Consider the following 16,753-nt stretch of genomic DNA (forward strand, 5'->3'; position numbering starts at 1 on the left):
TGGAGGTCGTGTCCTCGTCGTCTTGGGGGTTCATCTCAGCAGAGGGGTCAGCTATCAGCCTCAGCCCCAGCCACTTTACCACCCACCCAGCCAGCTAGGGGTGGAGGACAATCATCTAGGGGTCGACCCAGAGGGGGAGGTCGATCCGGTGGTGGTCAGACTCGCTTCTATGCACTTTCAGCTAGGTTTGATGCGGTTGCTTCAGATGCGGTGATTACATGTATTATCTCAGTCTGTCGCAAGGATGCTTCTGTGTCATTTGACCCTGGTTCTACCTTCTCTTATGTGTCATCATATTTTGGACATTATTTGGATATGCCTTGCGAGTCCTTCGTTTCTTCTGTTCATGTCTCTACGCCGGTGGGCGATACAGTTGTGGTAGACCGTGTGTACTAGTCGTGTGTTGTGTCTATTGGGGGTCTGGAGACCCGATTAGATCTATTGTTGTTATGTATGGTGGACTTCGATGTTATTCTGGGCATGGATTGGTTATCTCCGTGCCGGGCTATTATGGACTGTCATGCCAAGACAGTGACTTTGGCTATGCCTGGTGTGCCACGAATTGAGTGGCGAGGTTCGACCGATTATGTCCCCAGCAGGGTGATTTCTTTCTTGAAGGCCCAGCGTATGGTTGGGAAAGTTTGTCTTTCATATCTAGCCTTTGTGAGGGATGTCGGTGCAGAGACTCCTAGTATCGATTCTGTTCCAGTTGTGAGGGATTTTCCTGATGTATTTCCTGCAGACCTGTCGGGCATGCCACCGGATAGGGATATAGATTTTGGTATTGACCTGGTGCCGGGCACTCAGCCCATTTCTGTTCCACCATATCGTATGCCACCAGCGGGGTTGAAGGAGTTAAAGGAATATCTTCAGGAACTCCTGGATAAGGGATTTATTCATCCTAGTGTGTCACCGTGGGGTGCGCCAGTTCTCTTTGTGAAGAAGAAGGATGGCACGATGAGAATGTGCATTGATTACAGGCAATTGCACAAGGTAACAATTAAGAACAAGTATCCTTTGCCTCGTATCGATGATTTGTTCGACCAGCTTCAGGGAGCGAGAGTGTTCTCCAAGATTGACCTCCGTTCGGGTTATCACCGGTTGAAGATCAGGGACTCAAATATACTTAAGACAGCTTTAGGACCCGATATGGTCATTATGAGTTGTTGGTGATGTCTTTCGGGCTAACTAATACACCAGCAACGTTCATGCATTTGATGAACAGTGTGTTCCGGCCGTATCTCGACTCGTTCATCATAGTCTTCATTGATGATATTCTGGTATACTCGCATAGTCAGGAGTAGCACGCGGAGCATTTGAGAGTGGTGTTGCAGAGATTGAGAGAGGAGAAGCTTTATGCAAAGTTCTCCAAATGTGAGTTCTGGCTCAGTTCAGTGGCTTCCTTGGGGCACGTGGTGTCCAACGAGGGTTGTCAGGTGGACTCGAAGAAGATAGAGGCGGTTCAGAGTTGGCCCAGACCGTCCTCAGCTACAGAGATTCACAACTTTCTTCTTTTTGCGGGTTATTATCGCCGGTTTGTTCAGGGATTTTTGCCTATTTCATCGCCCTTGACCAAGTTGACTCAGAAGGGTGTTTCATTTCAGTGGTCTGATGAGTGTGAGGAGAGCTTTCAGAAGCTCAAGACTGCCTTGACCACAGCTCCAGTGTTAGTATTGCCATCAGCTTCAGGTTCCTATACCGTGTATTATGATGCTTCGAGAGTTGGTATTGGGTGTGTTCTGATGCAGGAAGGTAGAGTTATTGCTTATGTTTCTCATCAGTTGAGGCCTCATAAGAAGAACTACCCCGTTCATGATTTGGAGTTGGCTGCCATTGTTCACGCGTTGAAGATTTGGAGGCATTATTTGTATGGTGTGTCGTGTGAGGTGTATACTGATCATCGTAGCCTCCTACACTTGTTCAAGCAACAGGATCTCAATTTGAGGCAGCGGAGGTGGTTGGAGTTGCTTAAGGATTATGACATTACTATCTTGTATCACCCACGGAAGGCCAATGTGGTGGCCGACGCTTTGAGCCGAAAGGCGGTGAGTATGGGGAGTTTGGCGTATATTTCAGTTGGGGAGAGACCTTTTGTAGTTGATGTTCGGGCTTTGGCCAATCAGTTTGTGAGGTTTGATATTTGGGAGCCCAGTAGGGTATTGGCTTGTGTGATTTCTCAATCTTCCTTATATGAGCGCATCAGAGAGCGCCAATATGATGATCCTCATTTGCTTGTCCTTAAGGACAGAGTTCAGCATGATGATGCCAGAGATGTGACTATCGGTGATGATGGGGTGTTGAGGATGCAGGGCCGGATATGTGTGCCTAATGTGGATGGGCTTTGGGAGTTGATTCTGGAGGAGGCCCATAGCTCGCGGTATTCCATTCATCCGTGTGCCGCGAAGATGTATCAAAATCTGAGGCAGCATTATTGGTGGAGAAGAATGAAGAAAGACATTGTGGGATTTGTGACTCGGTGTCTCAATTGTCAGCAGGTGAAATATGAGCATCAGAGATCGGGTGGCTTGCTTCAGCGAATGGATATTCTAGAGTGGAAGTGGGAGCGGATCACCATGGACTTTGTAGTTGGGCTCCCACAGACTTTGAAGAAGTTCGATGCCATTTGGGTGATTGTGGATCGGCTGACCAAGTCCGCGCACTTCATTCTGATCTGTACTACTTACTCTTCAGAGTGGTTGGCAGAGATATATATCCGGGAGATTGTTCGTTTGCATGGTGTCCCAGTTTCTATCATTTCAGATCGGGGCACTCAGTTTACTTCACAGTTTTGGAGGTCTGTACAGTGAAAGTTGGGTACTCAGGTTGAGTTGAGCATAACTTTTCACCCTCAGACGGAAGGGCAGTCCGAGCGCACTATTCAGATATTGGAGGACATGTTACGCGCTTGTGTCATTGATTTCGGAGGGTCATGGGATCAGTTTCTACCGCTCGCAGAGTATGCTTATAACAACAGCTACGAGTCGAGTATTCAGATGGCTCCTTATGAAGCCTTGTATGGGAGGCGGTGTAGATCTCCAGTTGGTTAGTTTGAGTCGGGTGAGGCTAGGCTATTGGGTACAGATTTGGTACAGGATACTTTAGACAAGGTGAAGGTGATTCAGGAGAGGCTTCGTACAGCGTAGTCGAGACAAAAGAGCTATGCGGACCGGAAGGTTCGGGATGTGTCCTACATGGTTGGTGAGAAGGTTGTGTTGAAGGTTTCACCCATGAAGGGTGTTATGAGATTTGGGAAGAAGGGTAAATTGAGTCTGTGGCTCATTGGGCCTTTTGAGGTACTTCGGAGGATTGGGGAGGTGGCTTATGAGCTTGCTTTGCCACCCAGCTTGTCGAGTGTGCACCCGGTGTTTCATGTTTCTATGCTCCGGAAGTATATTGGGGACCCGTCTGACGTTCTGGATTTCAGCACGGTTCAGTTAGAGGGTGATTTGACCTATGATGTGAAGCCAGCAACTATTTTGGAGCGTCAGGTTCGGAAATTGAGATCAAAAGATATAGCTTCAGTGAAAGTGCAGCGGAGAGATCGGCCCATGGAGGAGGCTACCTAGGAGACCAAGCGGGAGATGCGGAGCAGATATCCTCACCTATTTGAGGCTTCAGGTATGTTTCTTAACTCGTTCGAGGACGAACGTTTGTTTAAGAGGGGGAGGATGTGACGACCCGGCCGGTCATCTCATGAGTTACCGCTGCGTTTCCCCCATTTCTGCTTCTATTTGCTTTGTTTATTGGTTCTAAAGGTGATCGTTTTGGTTGGCCCGGGTTCGGAAAAGTTTTGAGAAGGTTTGAGACACTTAGTCTCTTTTAAGAAAGCTTAAGTTGGAAAAGTCAACCGGATGTTGACTTATGTGTTAGAGGGCACGGATGTGAGTTCTGATGGTTTGGATAGCTTCGGGAGATGATTTGGGACTTAGGAGCGTGATCGGAATATGTTTTGGAGGTCGGGAGTAGATTTAGGCTTGAATTGACGAAATTGAGTTTTTGGCGTTTTCCGGCTGATAGGTGAGATTTTGATATAGGGGTCGGAATGGAATTCCAGAAGTAGTAGTAGCTTTGTTATGTCATTTGGGATGTGTGTGCAAAATTTCAGGTCATTCGGACATGGTTTGGTATACTTTTTGATCAAACGTGGATTTCGGAAGATTTTAGAACATTAGGCTTGAATTCGATGTGTTTTGGCTGTTTAGATGTTGTTTGAGGTGTTTTGAAGATTGGTATAAGTTTGAATAAGGTTATGGATTATGTTTGTACTTTTGGTTGAGGTCCCGGGGGCCTCGGGGTGATTTCGGATGGTTGACAGAGAGTTTGGAATTTTTGAAGAAAGCTGCAGATTTTTAGCTTTTGGTATTTCCGCACCTGCGGATTGGGGACCGCACGTGCGACGCCGCAGATGCGGAAGATAGGTCGCAGAAGCGAAAAATGGCTGGGAAGGCAGGAACCGCAGAAGAGGTTGTGGGACCGCATCTGCGAAGGCGCAGGTGCGGAATGTTCATCGCAGATTCGAAAAATTGGGAATTAAGTGACGACCGCAGATGCGGTGGTCTTGACCGCAGATGCGGTACCGTAGAAGCGGGAATTTGGCCGCAGATGAGTAATCCCTGGGCCAGAACATATAAGCTATTTCTTTCGCGATTTTCAGAGTTATTCCACCATTTTTAGTCGGTTCTTGGCGCTTTTGAGGTGATTTGAAGAGGGATTCAAGGGGAACTCATTGAGGTAAGGATTTTGGACCTAAAAACTCGTTTCTATGGTATTAATTCGCGGATTAGAGCTGTAATTAAGGGTAAAATTAGAGAAACTAGGGCTTAGAAACCTAGGCCTTTGATTGAGGATTTGAAAGACCATTTGTGGTCGGATTTTGGAACTTTTGATATGTATGAACTCGTGGGGAGATAAGGAATCTATTGATGTGAATTATATCGAATTTTGAGAAGCGGAACCGAGGGTCGGGTTTTGGTAATTTCGAGATTTATGTTGTTTTTCGATTATTTTCGAGTGGACTTCGTCCCTTTAGCATAATTTAATGGCTATGTTATGATTTTAGTACACAAGATAAAAAAAATTATGCAAAAATTATATGAGATTATGACAAAATAAAAGTGGAAGAAAGATAGGAAGAAGGAAATTTACGAAGACGAAAAAAATGGAGTTACAGAACACGAAGAGAGAAAGGGGGTCGTGGGTTTAATTCCTTAATAAATGAGTGGGGTTATATTCGAACAGCGGTTAAGGGTCAGATTTTCCCTTCTACTATCGAAAATAGGCCTTATTTATCCCCCGTTTGAGTTTCTTACCAAAAAAATCCACACCGTTATACATTAGTTGTACATTTGTCCCTCACCCGTTAAAAACACCCTCCTAGATTTTTAATGGGCACGTGGCATACTTTGATTGGACCATTCTTTTAATTAAAACCCGCCCCATTATTTTAATTAAAACCCGCCCGACCCAATAACTTCTTTTACCCATCGTTATTTTCTATCAATTTTCCTGAAACCCCCCCATATCGTTCCTTTCATATCCCTTAGAAAGAAACTTAGGGTTCATCACACCCCACTCAAATCCATTCGTTCCACATGCTTTCTCCAACAACAAGAACCAAAGGTAAGTGCTTTCTTCAAGTAAATGTTTGTTGAAGTTGTTATATGTATTTTCTTGCTTAAATCTGCCGCGAATTAGTCACTTTTAGGGATTTCGTTCTTCAATCATGTTATGGTTTTGAGTATGAGCTTAAATATTTATAGTTGATCGTTGGCTGTGTTTTTTATGAGTGGATTTTGTTTGCATGGGTTGTCTAGGTGGGTTTTCCGTTTGTGTTTATTCGAGATAGATTTATTTTTGGATTTTTGTATAGTTTGTGGTCTGCTGAAGCCTTTTTGTTTGTTTAATGAAAAAAATGGTGACAGAACTGAGATTATGGGGTCTTAAGTTTGGGGTTTAAGGTATTTTTTGTCGTTGTATGGTTGTTGACCCCAACTGAATATTTTAAAGCTAGTGGGTCTTTACTTTTTTATTCTATGTCGTCATGTTGTTACAAATTTAATAGATTTTCTGGTCCCCATGTTTGTCTTTCCTTGTGGTCCATTAATTCATTGTTTGATACTTTTTCTATATTGTTTTATAGTCATTATTTAATAGTCATTTTTTCTATACTGTTTGTCTTAATTCATGTCTTAATAGTCATTGTTTAATAGTCATTATTTAATTCATTTTTGGTTTGTGGGGTTAGAGTTCCTTGTTGAGTGCCTCCAGATTTTTGTGTGAACTGGAGCATTTGAAGTGAGCATTTGGAGTGAGGGTTTATTGTTTAGGTGTGTTGTATATCTTGGTGAATGGAGATTGGTCTGTCTATGGCCTACTACAAGTTTAACCTTCAGTTTAAGCTTCAATTGTTTTTGTCTTAATTCTTGTCTTAATTTCTATTTATCATTCAGTTCATCTGTTAACAGTTTAATAGTCTTAAGTTTCAGTTTAACCTTCAATTTTTTTGTCTTAATTTCAGTTTAACTTTCTATTGTTGTCAGTTTCAGTTCATCTGTTAACACTATTGAATCATAATAGTGACCTATTTTATATACTTTTCAGGATATTAAATATGACTTTGGTGGACATAATCTTCCATCATGGTAGGGATTGGATTAGAGAACCCCATGTGTTATATTCTAAGAAGCTTGTTCACTCTTGGGAAGGTTATGACTCTGACCTTATTTCCTTTATTGATCTAGTAAATGAGTACACTAGGGAATTGATGTATATAGGTGTTCAACAACTAATTGTAAATGGACCTTCTGGTAACTATTATGAAGTAGTTGATGATTCTGGGATAAGACAGTTATTGACTTTAATATCTGATGAGTTTAAGTGTCTTAACTTCTATGCAGTAGATGAATGTGAATTATCTGTGAATGTTCCTAATATTATCCATTATTTTGATTCACATCCATCACTAACTGAAGTTGGTACAGATTGTAGTGAGGTTGAGTGTGAGAGTGACAATGACAGTGAGGGTGATGAGGTAGGGTATGATTCTGAGGAATTAGAAACAATAGCATGTCAAAAAATAGAGAAATTGATGTTGGACTGCTAAATTACAAGGAATTGTATAAGGGTATGAGCTTCAAGGACATACCTGAAGCAAGAAAATGTATTAACTTATATTCCCTGGCAAACAAAAAGGATTTAAAACAAGAAAAAAGTGATAAAGAAAGATTAAGGTACAAATGTGTTCCTGGTTGCCCTTTTGTTGTTCTCATTTCTGAAGATGGAGACCTTCCAGGTGTTAGGATAAAGACACTAAACCTAAAGCATGAGTGTGATGAAGCATTTGATAATAGTAGGGTTGATTATCATACAATTGCACTTTATTTCAAGAAAAAGCTGCAAGATAACCCTATGTATAAGATTAAAGAGATGAGAGCAGATATCAAAAATGTGTTTAATACAAATGTCAGTTATGAAAAGTGTAAGAGGGCTAAAAGAGAGATTTTAGAGAAACTAGAAGGCAGTTTTACAGATGGCTACAATAAACTTGAGGCATATGCTAATGAACTTAGAGAAAGTAATCCAGGGAGTGATGTGATCATTAACTTGTCAAAGGATGCACTTGCTCAAGGTGTTAGAAGATTTTTGAGAATGTATATTTGCTTCCATGCTCTTAAGATGGGTTTTAAGGAAGGTTTGAGACCTTTCATTGGCTTGGATAGGACATTTCTTAAAGGGAAAGCCAAAGGTCAATTGTTAATTGCTGTTGGTTTGGATTGTAATAACCAAACCTATCCTCTAGCTTGGGCAATTGTACACAAGGAAACTAAGAGAACACGGAATTGGTTCTTGGAATTGCTTCAAAGGTCATTGGATCTCAAAGAGGGCGAAGGAATTACATTCATGTCAGACATGCAAAAGGTAGTCTTTCCATTCTAGTTATCTATTTCCTTACTGTTAAGTCTATCTTATTTGTATCTTTTAACTATTCTTATTTCTATTTATTTTATGTAGGGATTGATTCAGGCAGTCCATACTGTGCTTCCAGAGTCAAATCATAGATATTGTGTTAAACACATTGAAGCAAACTGGTGCAAAAAATAGAGAACAGATGAGTTTAAGAAGTTGTTATGGTGGTGTTCATGGTGCTCATATGAGGAAGACTTCAAGGACCAGTTGAAGAGCATTGGCAAACTGGATAAGGAAGTTGCTGAAGCTTTACTCAAATATCCTCCTTAAGCATGGTGTAGAGCCTATTTTGACACAGTGTGTAAGAACCAAATAGTTGACAACAATTTCACAGAATCTGTAAATGCATGGATTTTAGAAGCTAGACAGAAGCCAATCATAAACATGCTTGAGGATATAAGGATTAAGCTTATGAACCAGTTGAGGGAGAGAGAAGAATCTGCTAGATTATGGGCTACATTTTTCAGTCCACATAGCATGAAGTTATACAATGAGTACCTGAAGATTGCTAATAGATGTTTTGTTAACTCCAATGGTGAATTTGGATATGAAGTCAAAGAAGATGGAGATACACACACTGTCAACATGGCTATGAAGAGATGCACATGTAGGACATGGGATCTCACTGGAATTCCATGCCCCCATGCCATTAAAGCCATTCAGTACAAGAAGATGGATCCTTTGGAGGAAATAAATTGGTGGTATAGCAAAGAAGCATACATGCTTACTTATAAACACAAATTGCAGCCAGTCCGGGGTGAAAAATTTTGGAAAGTTGAAGAATCTCAAGCAATGAAACCACCCGAGTTAGTCAAGTTGGCTGGGAGGCCTAAAATCAAGAGAACAAGGGAAAAAGATGAAGCAATCAAGAGGCAAGGTGAATGGGGAGTTTCTAGGAAGGGAAGAGTTATGACGTGCAACAATTGTGGAGAGACAAAGCATAATTCTAGGGGATGTGACAAGGTAATAATTAATTTAGTAAATTCATTAACTCATTATTAGATCTATCTAACATCTAACTTGTTTAATAGCCACCCAACAAGGAGAAAAGGCAAAGAATGCTTGATGAAGATGAAGAAGTGGGGCAACATCCACAAGAAGAAATTAACCTTACTGCACCACAATATAGTCAAGCAAGTCAAGGCCCAGAGTTTGTTTTCATGCCTACACCAAGTGTCTATAGGGAGACTTCAAGCTGTGCTGCTGCTTTTGAGCATCCAGAACAAGAAGATAAATCAGCTATAAGGCCTATGGTTGTGTCAGAAGAAAAAACAAGGCTTCAACAGAGACAACAACCATCACAACCTTCAGGATCAAGGGTAATTGCATTCAAAGGTGATCATAATGGTGTAAGTGTTCCATCAAATCTTTCTTACTCACCAGGCAGCCTTACATGGAAGGGAAAAGCTGCTATTACTGGAAGACAATTGGAAATGCAAAGTAAGCAAAGAATTGAGAAGTTGGTGCCAAGGAAGAGAAACAAATGATGTGTGATCTAGGATGTCTTTTGGGCTTGTAGTTACTGCATTGTGACAGTAGAATCAACTGCTATTTTTTGTTCAATTTGATGGTAAATTGGAGGTCTTATTATGACCAAATGTCTGTAAGTTTTTGGGGGTCATAATTTAGCATCCAACAGTCCATCAAACTGTTTGTGTAGTGCTGGGCAGATTTGTTTACTGCTGCTGTTATGAAAATTTCAGATTTTAGTTTAGTTGTTTGCTTGCTTGGTTGTTTAGTGCTGGGCAGAACCAACTGCATTTGTTTGGTTGTTTGAAATGTGCTATTTGTTTGTGTAATAGCAGTTCTGTTGTTTGTGTAGTGCTATTGAATTCTTGCATACATTGAAAGCTCTTAGTATTTATCTTAGTTCAGTTGTTTGAAAGCTATTGAATTGTGTTGCCATATCCTATACCAAGGTATTTATCTTACTAAAGCAACAACATGTAGTATTGGTGACATTTGCAATAAACAAAAACTTAGCCAATGGAAGGAAATTTATGATTGCCTCTCAACTTCAAAAGATAAATTAATCAGTAGGCTCCAAGAAAAACATCAACACGGTTCTTGGTGTAAAATGATGCAGGTATATTAAATGGTCTTGTAATCATAGTAGGCTATTTCAAATGTTCCTTTGAGTTAGAAATCTCAGACAAACAGTTTTCTTACCAACTACATAATTACCTAACTGTTAAGGGTCAATATAAGACCTAAAACACTTCATTGTTTACAACTTTAAGTACCAATGCAAAAACATGAAAAGCTGCACTTCATATATCAACTTCACTTCATTAGCATTGCAGCAACAAATCCCATAAATATTGCCCATGAAATCATAATGACGATCTTCATATTTAGGACTTTCTCTTCCAATTTACGGGCTTTGTTCGCTTCCGAATTCTTTAAAGCCTTCAAGCTATCCACTCTTTCCTTTAATCTGTCTCTTTCAAGAATAGTCGCATCCAACGTTGACTTCATATTGTTGAGTTTAACATTAGCGGCATCCAATTTGTAATTCATATTGTTAATTGTAATGACCGCTCGATCTGGTAACACATCATCTTGCCATTCCCAATAACCGCACGAGCTTATCTACCAAACACAAAGCATAGGACTTGTAATTATGAACCAATAATACAAGGGAAAAATTTAAATTATCTAAAAAATCAGATGGAACCAGAATATACGAAATAATACGTACATCAGTTTTAGGGCACTTAAAGAATCTCCTTCCGTGATTAAATGGAGTCGTTGAAGTGAAGTGATTGGCAATTTCCCCACAATGGCACCTCCTCTTTGATGAATAACTACTTTCTGACATGAGAAAACTTTCTATGGTGGAAAATCTTCAAAACCCAATGTATGTTAAGCGAAGAAGAAAGGAAATGGGAGAGAAGGCCTTTCAATGGAGCTGAAAGTAGCGACTGATAAAAAAATCCTAGGTCTTTTCGATGGAAAATGGAACAAATATAACGATGGGTTTAATAGTCTTGGGTCGGGCGGGTTAAATTAAAAGAATGGGCGGGGTCGTCTGGTCCAATCATAGGATGCCACGTGCTCCTTAAAAATCTGAGAGGGTGTTTTAACGGCTAAGGGATAAATGTAGAAATAATGTATAACGGTGGGGATTTTTTTTGGTAAGAAACTCAAACGGGGGATAAATAAGGCCTATTTTTGATAGTACAAGGATATATTTGACCCTTAACCGTTCGAACAGTTAGTTATAACAGAATTCCGTTAGTTTTAAGGGTATATTTAAACTCAAAGAAAACGTTAAGGGTATATTTAGACTAAAAGGTTAACGAAGGACATTTGTGAGCCATTTTCAATTGGTTAGGGGTATTTTTGGCCCTTTTCCGTTGAATTTATACTATGGTTTTAAGGACACGTGATTTACTTAGAACAAATTGAGTGAAAACGTAAATTGACAAATTAACTGCGAATATAAATAAAGCAAACCAAATGAAATGTATAGCTTTGATCCTTGAGCTAGGTTGCCCTCGAATGAAATAGATATTTCACCGGAAAGTATGAACAAAGTAACAGTAATATTGAGAGCTTATGAGAAAGAGAATATACTGCTTTATGTAACGTGAATATGATGATGAATACAAATGATTAGCTCCCCTTCAAACAGTAGGGGCGTCCTACTCCTAGTACAATCCTAAATACGGTAAGAAATCCCATGATTAACTGATAAATCACCCTCTCCTGGATACGTGCCTAGATTTCTGCCGCGATCCTCGCCTGATCGCGGATATCTCTGCTTTCCTTTATTTGGTTCGACATTCTTCCCTCGATCTTGCTCGACCTCTTTCTCGCTCGATCTCAGTCTTGGCTGATCTCGATCTCGATCGGTCCTTGAGTCACGAGCTTGGCCATCTAACTTCGTGTCACGACCCGGTACGACATAGGGTCAAACCTTGGCCTGTCACACCACAGTCTCGACTAGTCATACTAAAAGGGCAAGCCCGATTTGACCATATACAGATAGTCCCTCGTTTTTTGGAGAGTTATGACAAGAACCATTTGAGCCTTCGATCTTCACTTCGATATATCTTGACGTAAGCACCATGATGCAAGTAGCAGAGATAACCGAAACGTCTCGTAGGTACAGTTTCCCAGGCATTTAATACGCGTCAGTCGACGGTCGGCCATTACTGGCTTTGAACCGTCATTGTGCAATTATAAATACCCTTCTTCTTCACTTTTCAAACATTACTTCCAAATCTTCTTCACTCTAGTCTTCAAAATCCTTCCCCTTCATCAAAGCTTTGTATTCCCAGATCTTCGGGTTCCTTCGCTTGTTTCATCGCAAAATTCCAAGTGCTTCTTCCCAATTTCCATTCTCCTTCACAAAAGTAAAATGGGTAAGACTTCAAAAATAGTTTTGCAAAAGGAAACCTCTTATTCATCAAGGCCCATCGGTGACAAAACTGTGGCGGAGTCCCCTAGAGGACTTCGTTCCGACAAAGTGCCCTACTGCTGCCGACTTTAAGGTAGATAATACACCCTCGACACCGGTTCGATGTGAACTGATGTTGAGATACACATGCACAATTACCGCCGGTCTCCTCGACCAAGTTTAAAATGACTGCAATTGGGTTGACAAGCACGTGGTGGTGCCTTCGCCTGAGGAATCAATCACTACTCATGTGGAAAGGTTTTTAAGTGTTTACACTTATCCTTTTACATTGGGTCCTTTAGACCCCGTCATCGTTGCCTTCTGCAAGAGGTACAATGTGACTCTTGGCCAGATCCATCCATCATTCTGGAGGATCATGATCCTCCTCCGATTTTTTGTAAGCAAGAGCGAGGGGCATCCTTTTACCCTCGATCACTTTATGCGTCTCTATAGTCCCCGTCTTTATCGAGGAGGATTGATCAAGCTTTACCGTCGAGCCACCAAACCCCCATTCTCGAGCATAGACGAGACCCGAGAACGAGGTTGGATAGGCCGATTTGTCCGAATAAAGACTTCATACCTAATCCCTGCCGAAGACATGTCGTTTCCTGAAAAATGAAACATGAATTGTAAGTATTGATTTGCCTTGAATATCTAACGTTGTCGTTTTACTTCTCATCTTCTTTCCTCATCTAAGTTTTTTGTGTTGCAGCTGTGGCCGACGTGCCGGAAGTAATCCTCGATCTCAAGCAATGTGTCGAGGGCTTAGTGTCACAGAAGTCTTACTCCGAGCGTGCTTGGATGGAGTTATCAAAGGGTCAATTAGAGGCCCGTAACCATGGTAATCTTCTTTTCTTATAGCCGTCTCCATTCGGTATTCGTATTGAACTTACTCGTCTTTTTCTTTTTGTAGGCCTCGGGAAGGATGTAGCAATGAGGCTCCCTTCTGCTGAAGAAGAGGCGTTTTCCACTCCGCCTGCCCCGAAGCAGGCATAAGAGAAGAAAAGAAAAGGGGCTCTGAGCTCTCCGGGTCCGAAAAAGAAAAAATCGGCGAGGCCCCGTAAAACTAAGGGGAACGTCATCTGCCTAACTTTGGAGTTAGTCCAACAGCTAAGGGATGAGGCCGAAGAAGACGAAGAAGAAAAAGAAGACTCCGGGCTGGTGGCCCGTGTGCTGGCACTAAAATTCAAGAAACCATTGGGTTGGCGGGAGCTGAAACTGCTCAGCCTCGATTAGATGAATTCCCCGAGCCAGAAAGAGCTGAAGACACTTCACATCGAGGTGAGGAGGCTACCGAGGAGGCGGTCGATGCTGGTGTAGAAAACATGCTAGAGGCTTCCCGAGATGAAGGCGGAACCCCAAAAGATTTACTCGGGGCAATAAGAGATTGGAGATTCCCCCCTATTGCCTTCGTTCTCTTATTTGATGATCAATGATGCTCAGGCGATGGAGACTTGCCATGGTGAAGGGATCCATGGAGCACAAGACCCTTTCCGTGGCTATTTTGTTGGAGTGGAAGATGTCACCGGTCTGGGTGACTTGGATGTACCGAGGAAGGGCTTGAGTGAGGTTTCCTCGAGCTTTAAACTGAACAATCAGTTTTCAACCCCCAATGTCGATCCTGAGCGTAAGCGATCAATTATCATCTCGGTCCCGGAGGATGCTTGGGTTTTTTCTGCCCCCGTAGGGTGGCTAGCTATCACCGACTTGGTCACCGAAGAGGACCAAGCCAAGATGGACAAGGTGGAAGTTGCATGTTTGTTCAACGAGGCCCAACATGCTCTGAATCGGGTAAGTTCGAGGGCCATCCCATTATCTTTTAAAACTTTGAATTATAGATAGTTCTAACATTTTCTTCCTTACTTGCAGGCTTCAATGTTGCATCACGAGGCCTTCCTTCGAATTCAAGAAGAGCGCAAGTCTAAGGTTCGGGGCCTCACGGAGAAATGTGATACCTACAAGCTTCTCAGTGAGAAGCTTCAGGCAGATTTGGTGATGGCTCGAGAAGAGCATGCCGAGATGGCCGAGTAGGTATTCCGAGTGCTTCATGATAATATAGATGAGTTGGAGATAACAAATAAAGATCTGATTCTGCAGGTTCGACAGAGGTTCAAACAGATCAAGGACCTTCAAAGGCAAATAGATGAAGTACAATCCGAGGCTGAAAAGTTCAAGGGGTGTCTGGACATCTTAGCTTCAAAAAAGGAGGCTGTCCAAGCAGAGGTGGAGTCGGCCGAGTCTCAACTTCGGGCTGCAAGGGAGAATGCCTTGGTTCAGGCAAAGAAAATCGAGGAGCTTCAGTTTAATTTAGCGAACTTGTCCAAAGAGCTCGAGGTGGCCAGATCTGATGTGACCGCGGCCAATAATAAGGCCCAGGCTAATGCGACCCAATACAAGGTCGATGTTGAAGCTGCCCTAGTGCAGGCCAAGAGCATGGTGGATCATGCGAGATGGCAAGATAGAAGGGAAGCCCTCGAAGGGGCCTGTGATCAAAACTTTGATGTATCTGCTGAAATCGAGATTGCTAGGGCAGAGGAAACAAAGGCTCGGAAGCTGGATTTTCTCGAGGAAGACTTCGAGAATTTGAGCGAATCCGACGGTGGAGAAGACACTGAGGGCGTAGATGCCTTTTCTGATAAGGACCATGCTACTTAGGCTTTGTAATTTTGTAATTTTTTGTTTTTATTTTGAAGCCGATCGGCCCTTGTAAAGAACTCTTAATCGATCCATACGGTCCTTGTAAAAGGTTTTTGAGATATATGTTAAAAACTTTCTTCCCTTCCATGGCTTCTAAATTTTCTGCCTTTTTGTTAGTTTATACAAAGGTCAAAGTGCCTTAGCATGAAATAAAGGGATCACATTCGAAGCTTTGAGATTGTAAGGACCAATGTAAAGTACTATCCTCAACCATTCCTGATCGATAAACCTCGATCAAAAGCTCGAATTCGAACTGAGGCGGTTTTGTGTCACGCCCCGAACCTAGGCCTGGACATAACACGACACTCGGTGCCTAACTACATGTGACCGAGAGAACCAACTGGCTGGCTGAATCAACATGTGATATCATAACATACTGAATGCGGAAGATAAACTAACACATGCTGATATACTGAAAGTCTGGATGATATAAATCAAAATGCGAAAATACTAATACAAGTCTGAAACATATATGTAGCCAATATTTCTTAATATGAAAAGCCTGAGACTCTGTCTAACTGTTACTCTAGTGTATGAAGCCTCTAATAAAGTACTGAAAATACTGACTATCTGAAAATACTGAAGACTATAAGGTAATGATAATGCCCCGAAAGAACTGGGGATCACCAAATAGCTGGTACGAGAATCCTAGCGCTCTGAATCATCAACCTGTAAATCATTACCTGCATCGTGAGATGCAGGCCCTGGGCAAAAGGGACGCCAGTACATTTGAATTGCACTGGTATGTAAAGCAACTGAAAGAAAGAATTAAAAATGCTGAAACTGAAACTAAGCTGATAACTGAGAATTGATAATTGATAACTGAAATGATAACTATTGAAAGTGAAACTGAAATGATAACTGATAACGGATAACTGAACTGATAACTAAAATGATAAAGGAAGTAAGGATATTAATACTCCCTCTTCTAAATGATGAACAACCTATTTATCTGAATATTAAACTGCGGCCTCAGGCCCAATATATATATGTGCACAACTGCGGCCTCGGGCCCAAGTATACGTATACATAACTGCGACCTCAGGTCCAAGATGCATAAAGCATAAATTGCGGCCTCAGGCCCAAAGATGCGTAAAGCATAAACTGCAGCCTTAGGCCCAAAGATGCATAATGCATAAACTACGGCCTCAGGCCCAAAGATGCATAAAGCATAAACTGCGGCCTCAGGCCCAAAGATGCATAAAGCATAAACTGCGGCCTCAGGCCCAAATACAGGTGTTAAACATTCAGGAACTGAGAATCATACTGCAATACATGATAGTGAAATACTGAATTACACTGAGTTACATTATATTTGAATACTGGATCACGCTGAGTTACATAATACTGGAATACTGAATAGGACTAGACTGAGACATGTATTCTTGAACTGATTATGAACACTGAAACATCAACTGTTTATGGATATTGAGTAATCTATACTAAGACTCGGGGGCATCAAACCCAAGTCTACATTGAATACGCATTGAGCTCACAACGTTCAGAATGAAAGTGGTGAACGAGTTATGAAGTTAGAGAATAGAAGTTCTGCAACTATTCAAGGAACTAGGCTAAACTATATTTTTTAGGCAATTACTTACGTCGTAAAAGAAACGTAATGTAGGGAGAATCATTAAAATTCCCAAACATAGAAAGTTAGCCTCACATACCTTAACTTCCTGCTCT

The 16,753-nt window shown here is 41.6% G+C and overlaps 2 protein-coding genes across 2 annotated transcripts; both read left to right on the forward strand.

The window, feature by feature from the left end:
* The first annotated feature begins 5,569 nt into the window (after window positions 1-5,569).
* LOC109209135 lies at window positions 5,570-7,102 on the forward strand. Its single transcript, XM_019372327.1, has 2 exons — window positions 5,570-5,619; window positions 6,601-7,102. The coding sequence occupies exon 2, from the start codon at window positions 6,611-6,613 to the stop codon at window positions 7,100-7,102; it is 492 nt and encodes a 163-aa protein (XP_019227872.1). The 5' UTR covers window positions 5,570-5,619; window positions 6,601-6,610.
* A 23-nt stretch (window positions 7,103-7,125) lies between these two features.
* On the forward strand, window positions 7,126-8,235 carry LOC109209136. Its single transcript, XM_019372328.1, has 3 exons — window positions 7,126-7,917; window positions 8,011-8,034; window positions 8,101-8,235. The coding sequence occupies exons 1-3, from the start codon at window positions 7,126-7,128 to the stop codon at window positions 8,233-8,235; spliced, it is 951 nt and encodes a 316-aa protein (XP_019227873.1).
* Window positions 8,236-16,753: the final 8,518 nt, after the last annotated feature.

The sequence above is a fragment of the Nicotiana attenuata genome, unplaced genomic scaffold (genome assembly GCF_001879085.1).
Source record: "Nicotiana attenuata strain UT unplaced genomic scaffold, NIATTr2, whole genome shotgun sequence".
Lineage (NCBI taxonomy): Eukaryota > Viridiplantae > Streptophyta > Magnoliopsida > Solanales > Solanaceae > Nicotiana > Nicotiana attenuata.

What these genes read in the sequence shown, in the direction of transcription:
- LOC109209135 (XM_019372327.1), top strand. Translation starts at nt 6,611, where the DNA reads ATGACTTTGGTGGACATAATCTTCCATCATGGTAGGGATTGGATTAGA.
- LOC109209136 (XM_019372328.1), top strand. Translation starts at nt 7,126, where the DNA reads ATGAGCTTCAAGGACATACCTGAAGCAAGAAAATGTATTAACTTATAT. An exon ending in TCATGTCAGACATGCAAAAG is followed by an intron (nt 7,918 to 8,010) that starts GTAGTCTTTCCA and finishes TATTTTATGTAG; the next exon opens with GGATTGATTCAGGCAGTCCA. An exon ending in TGATTCAGGCAGTCCATACT is followed by an intron (nt 8,035 to 8,100) that starts GTGCTTCCAGAG and finishes TGCAAAAAATAG; the next exon opens with AGAACAGATGAGTTTAAGAA.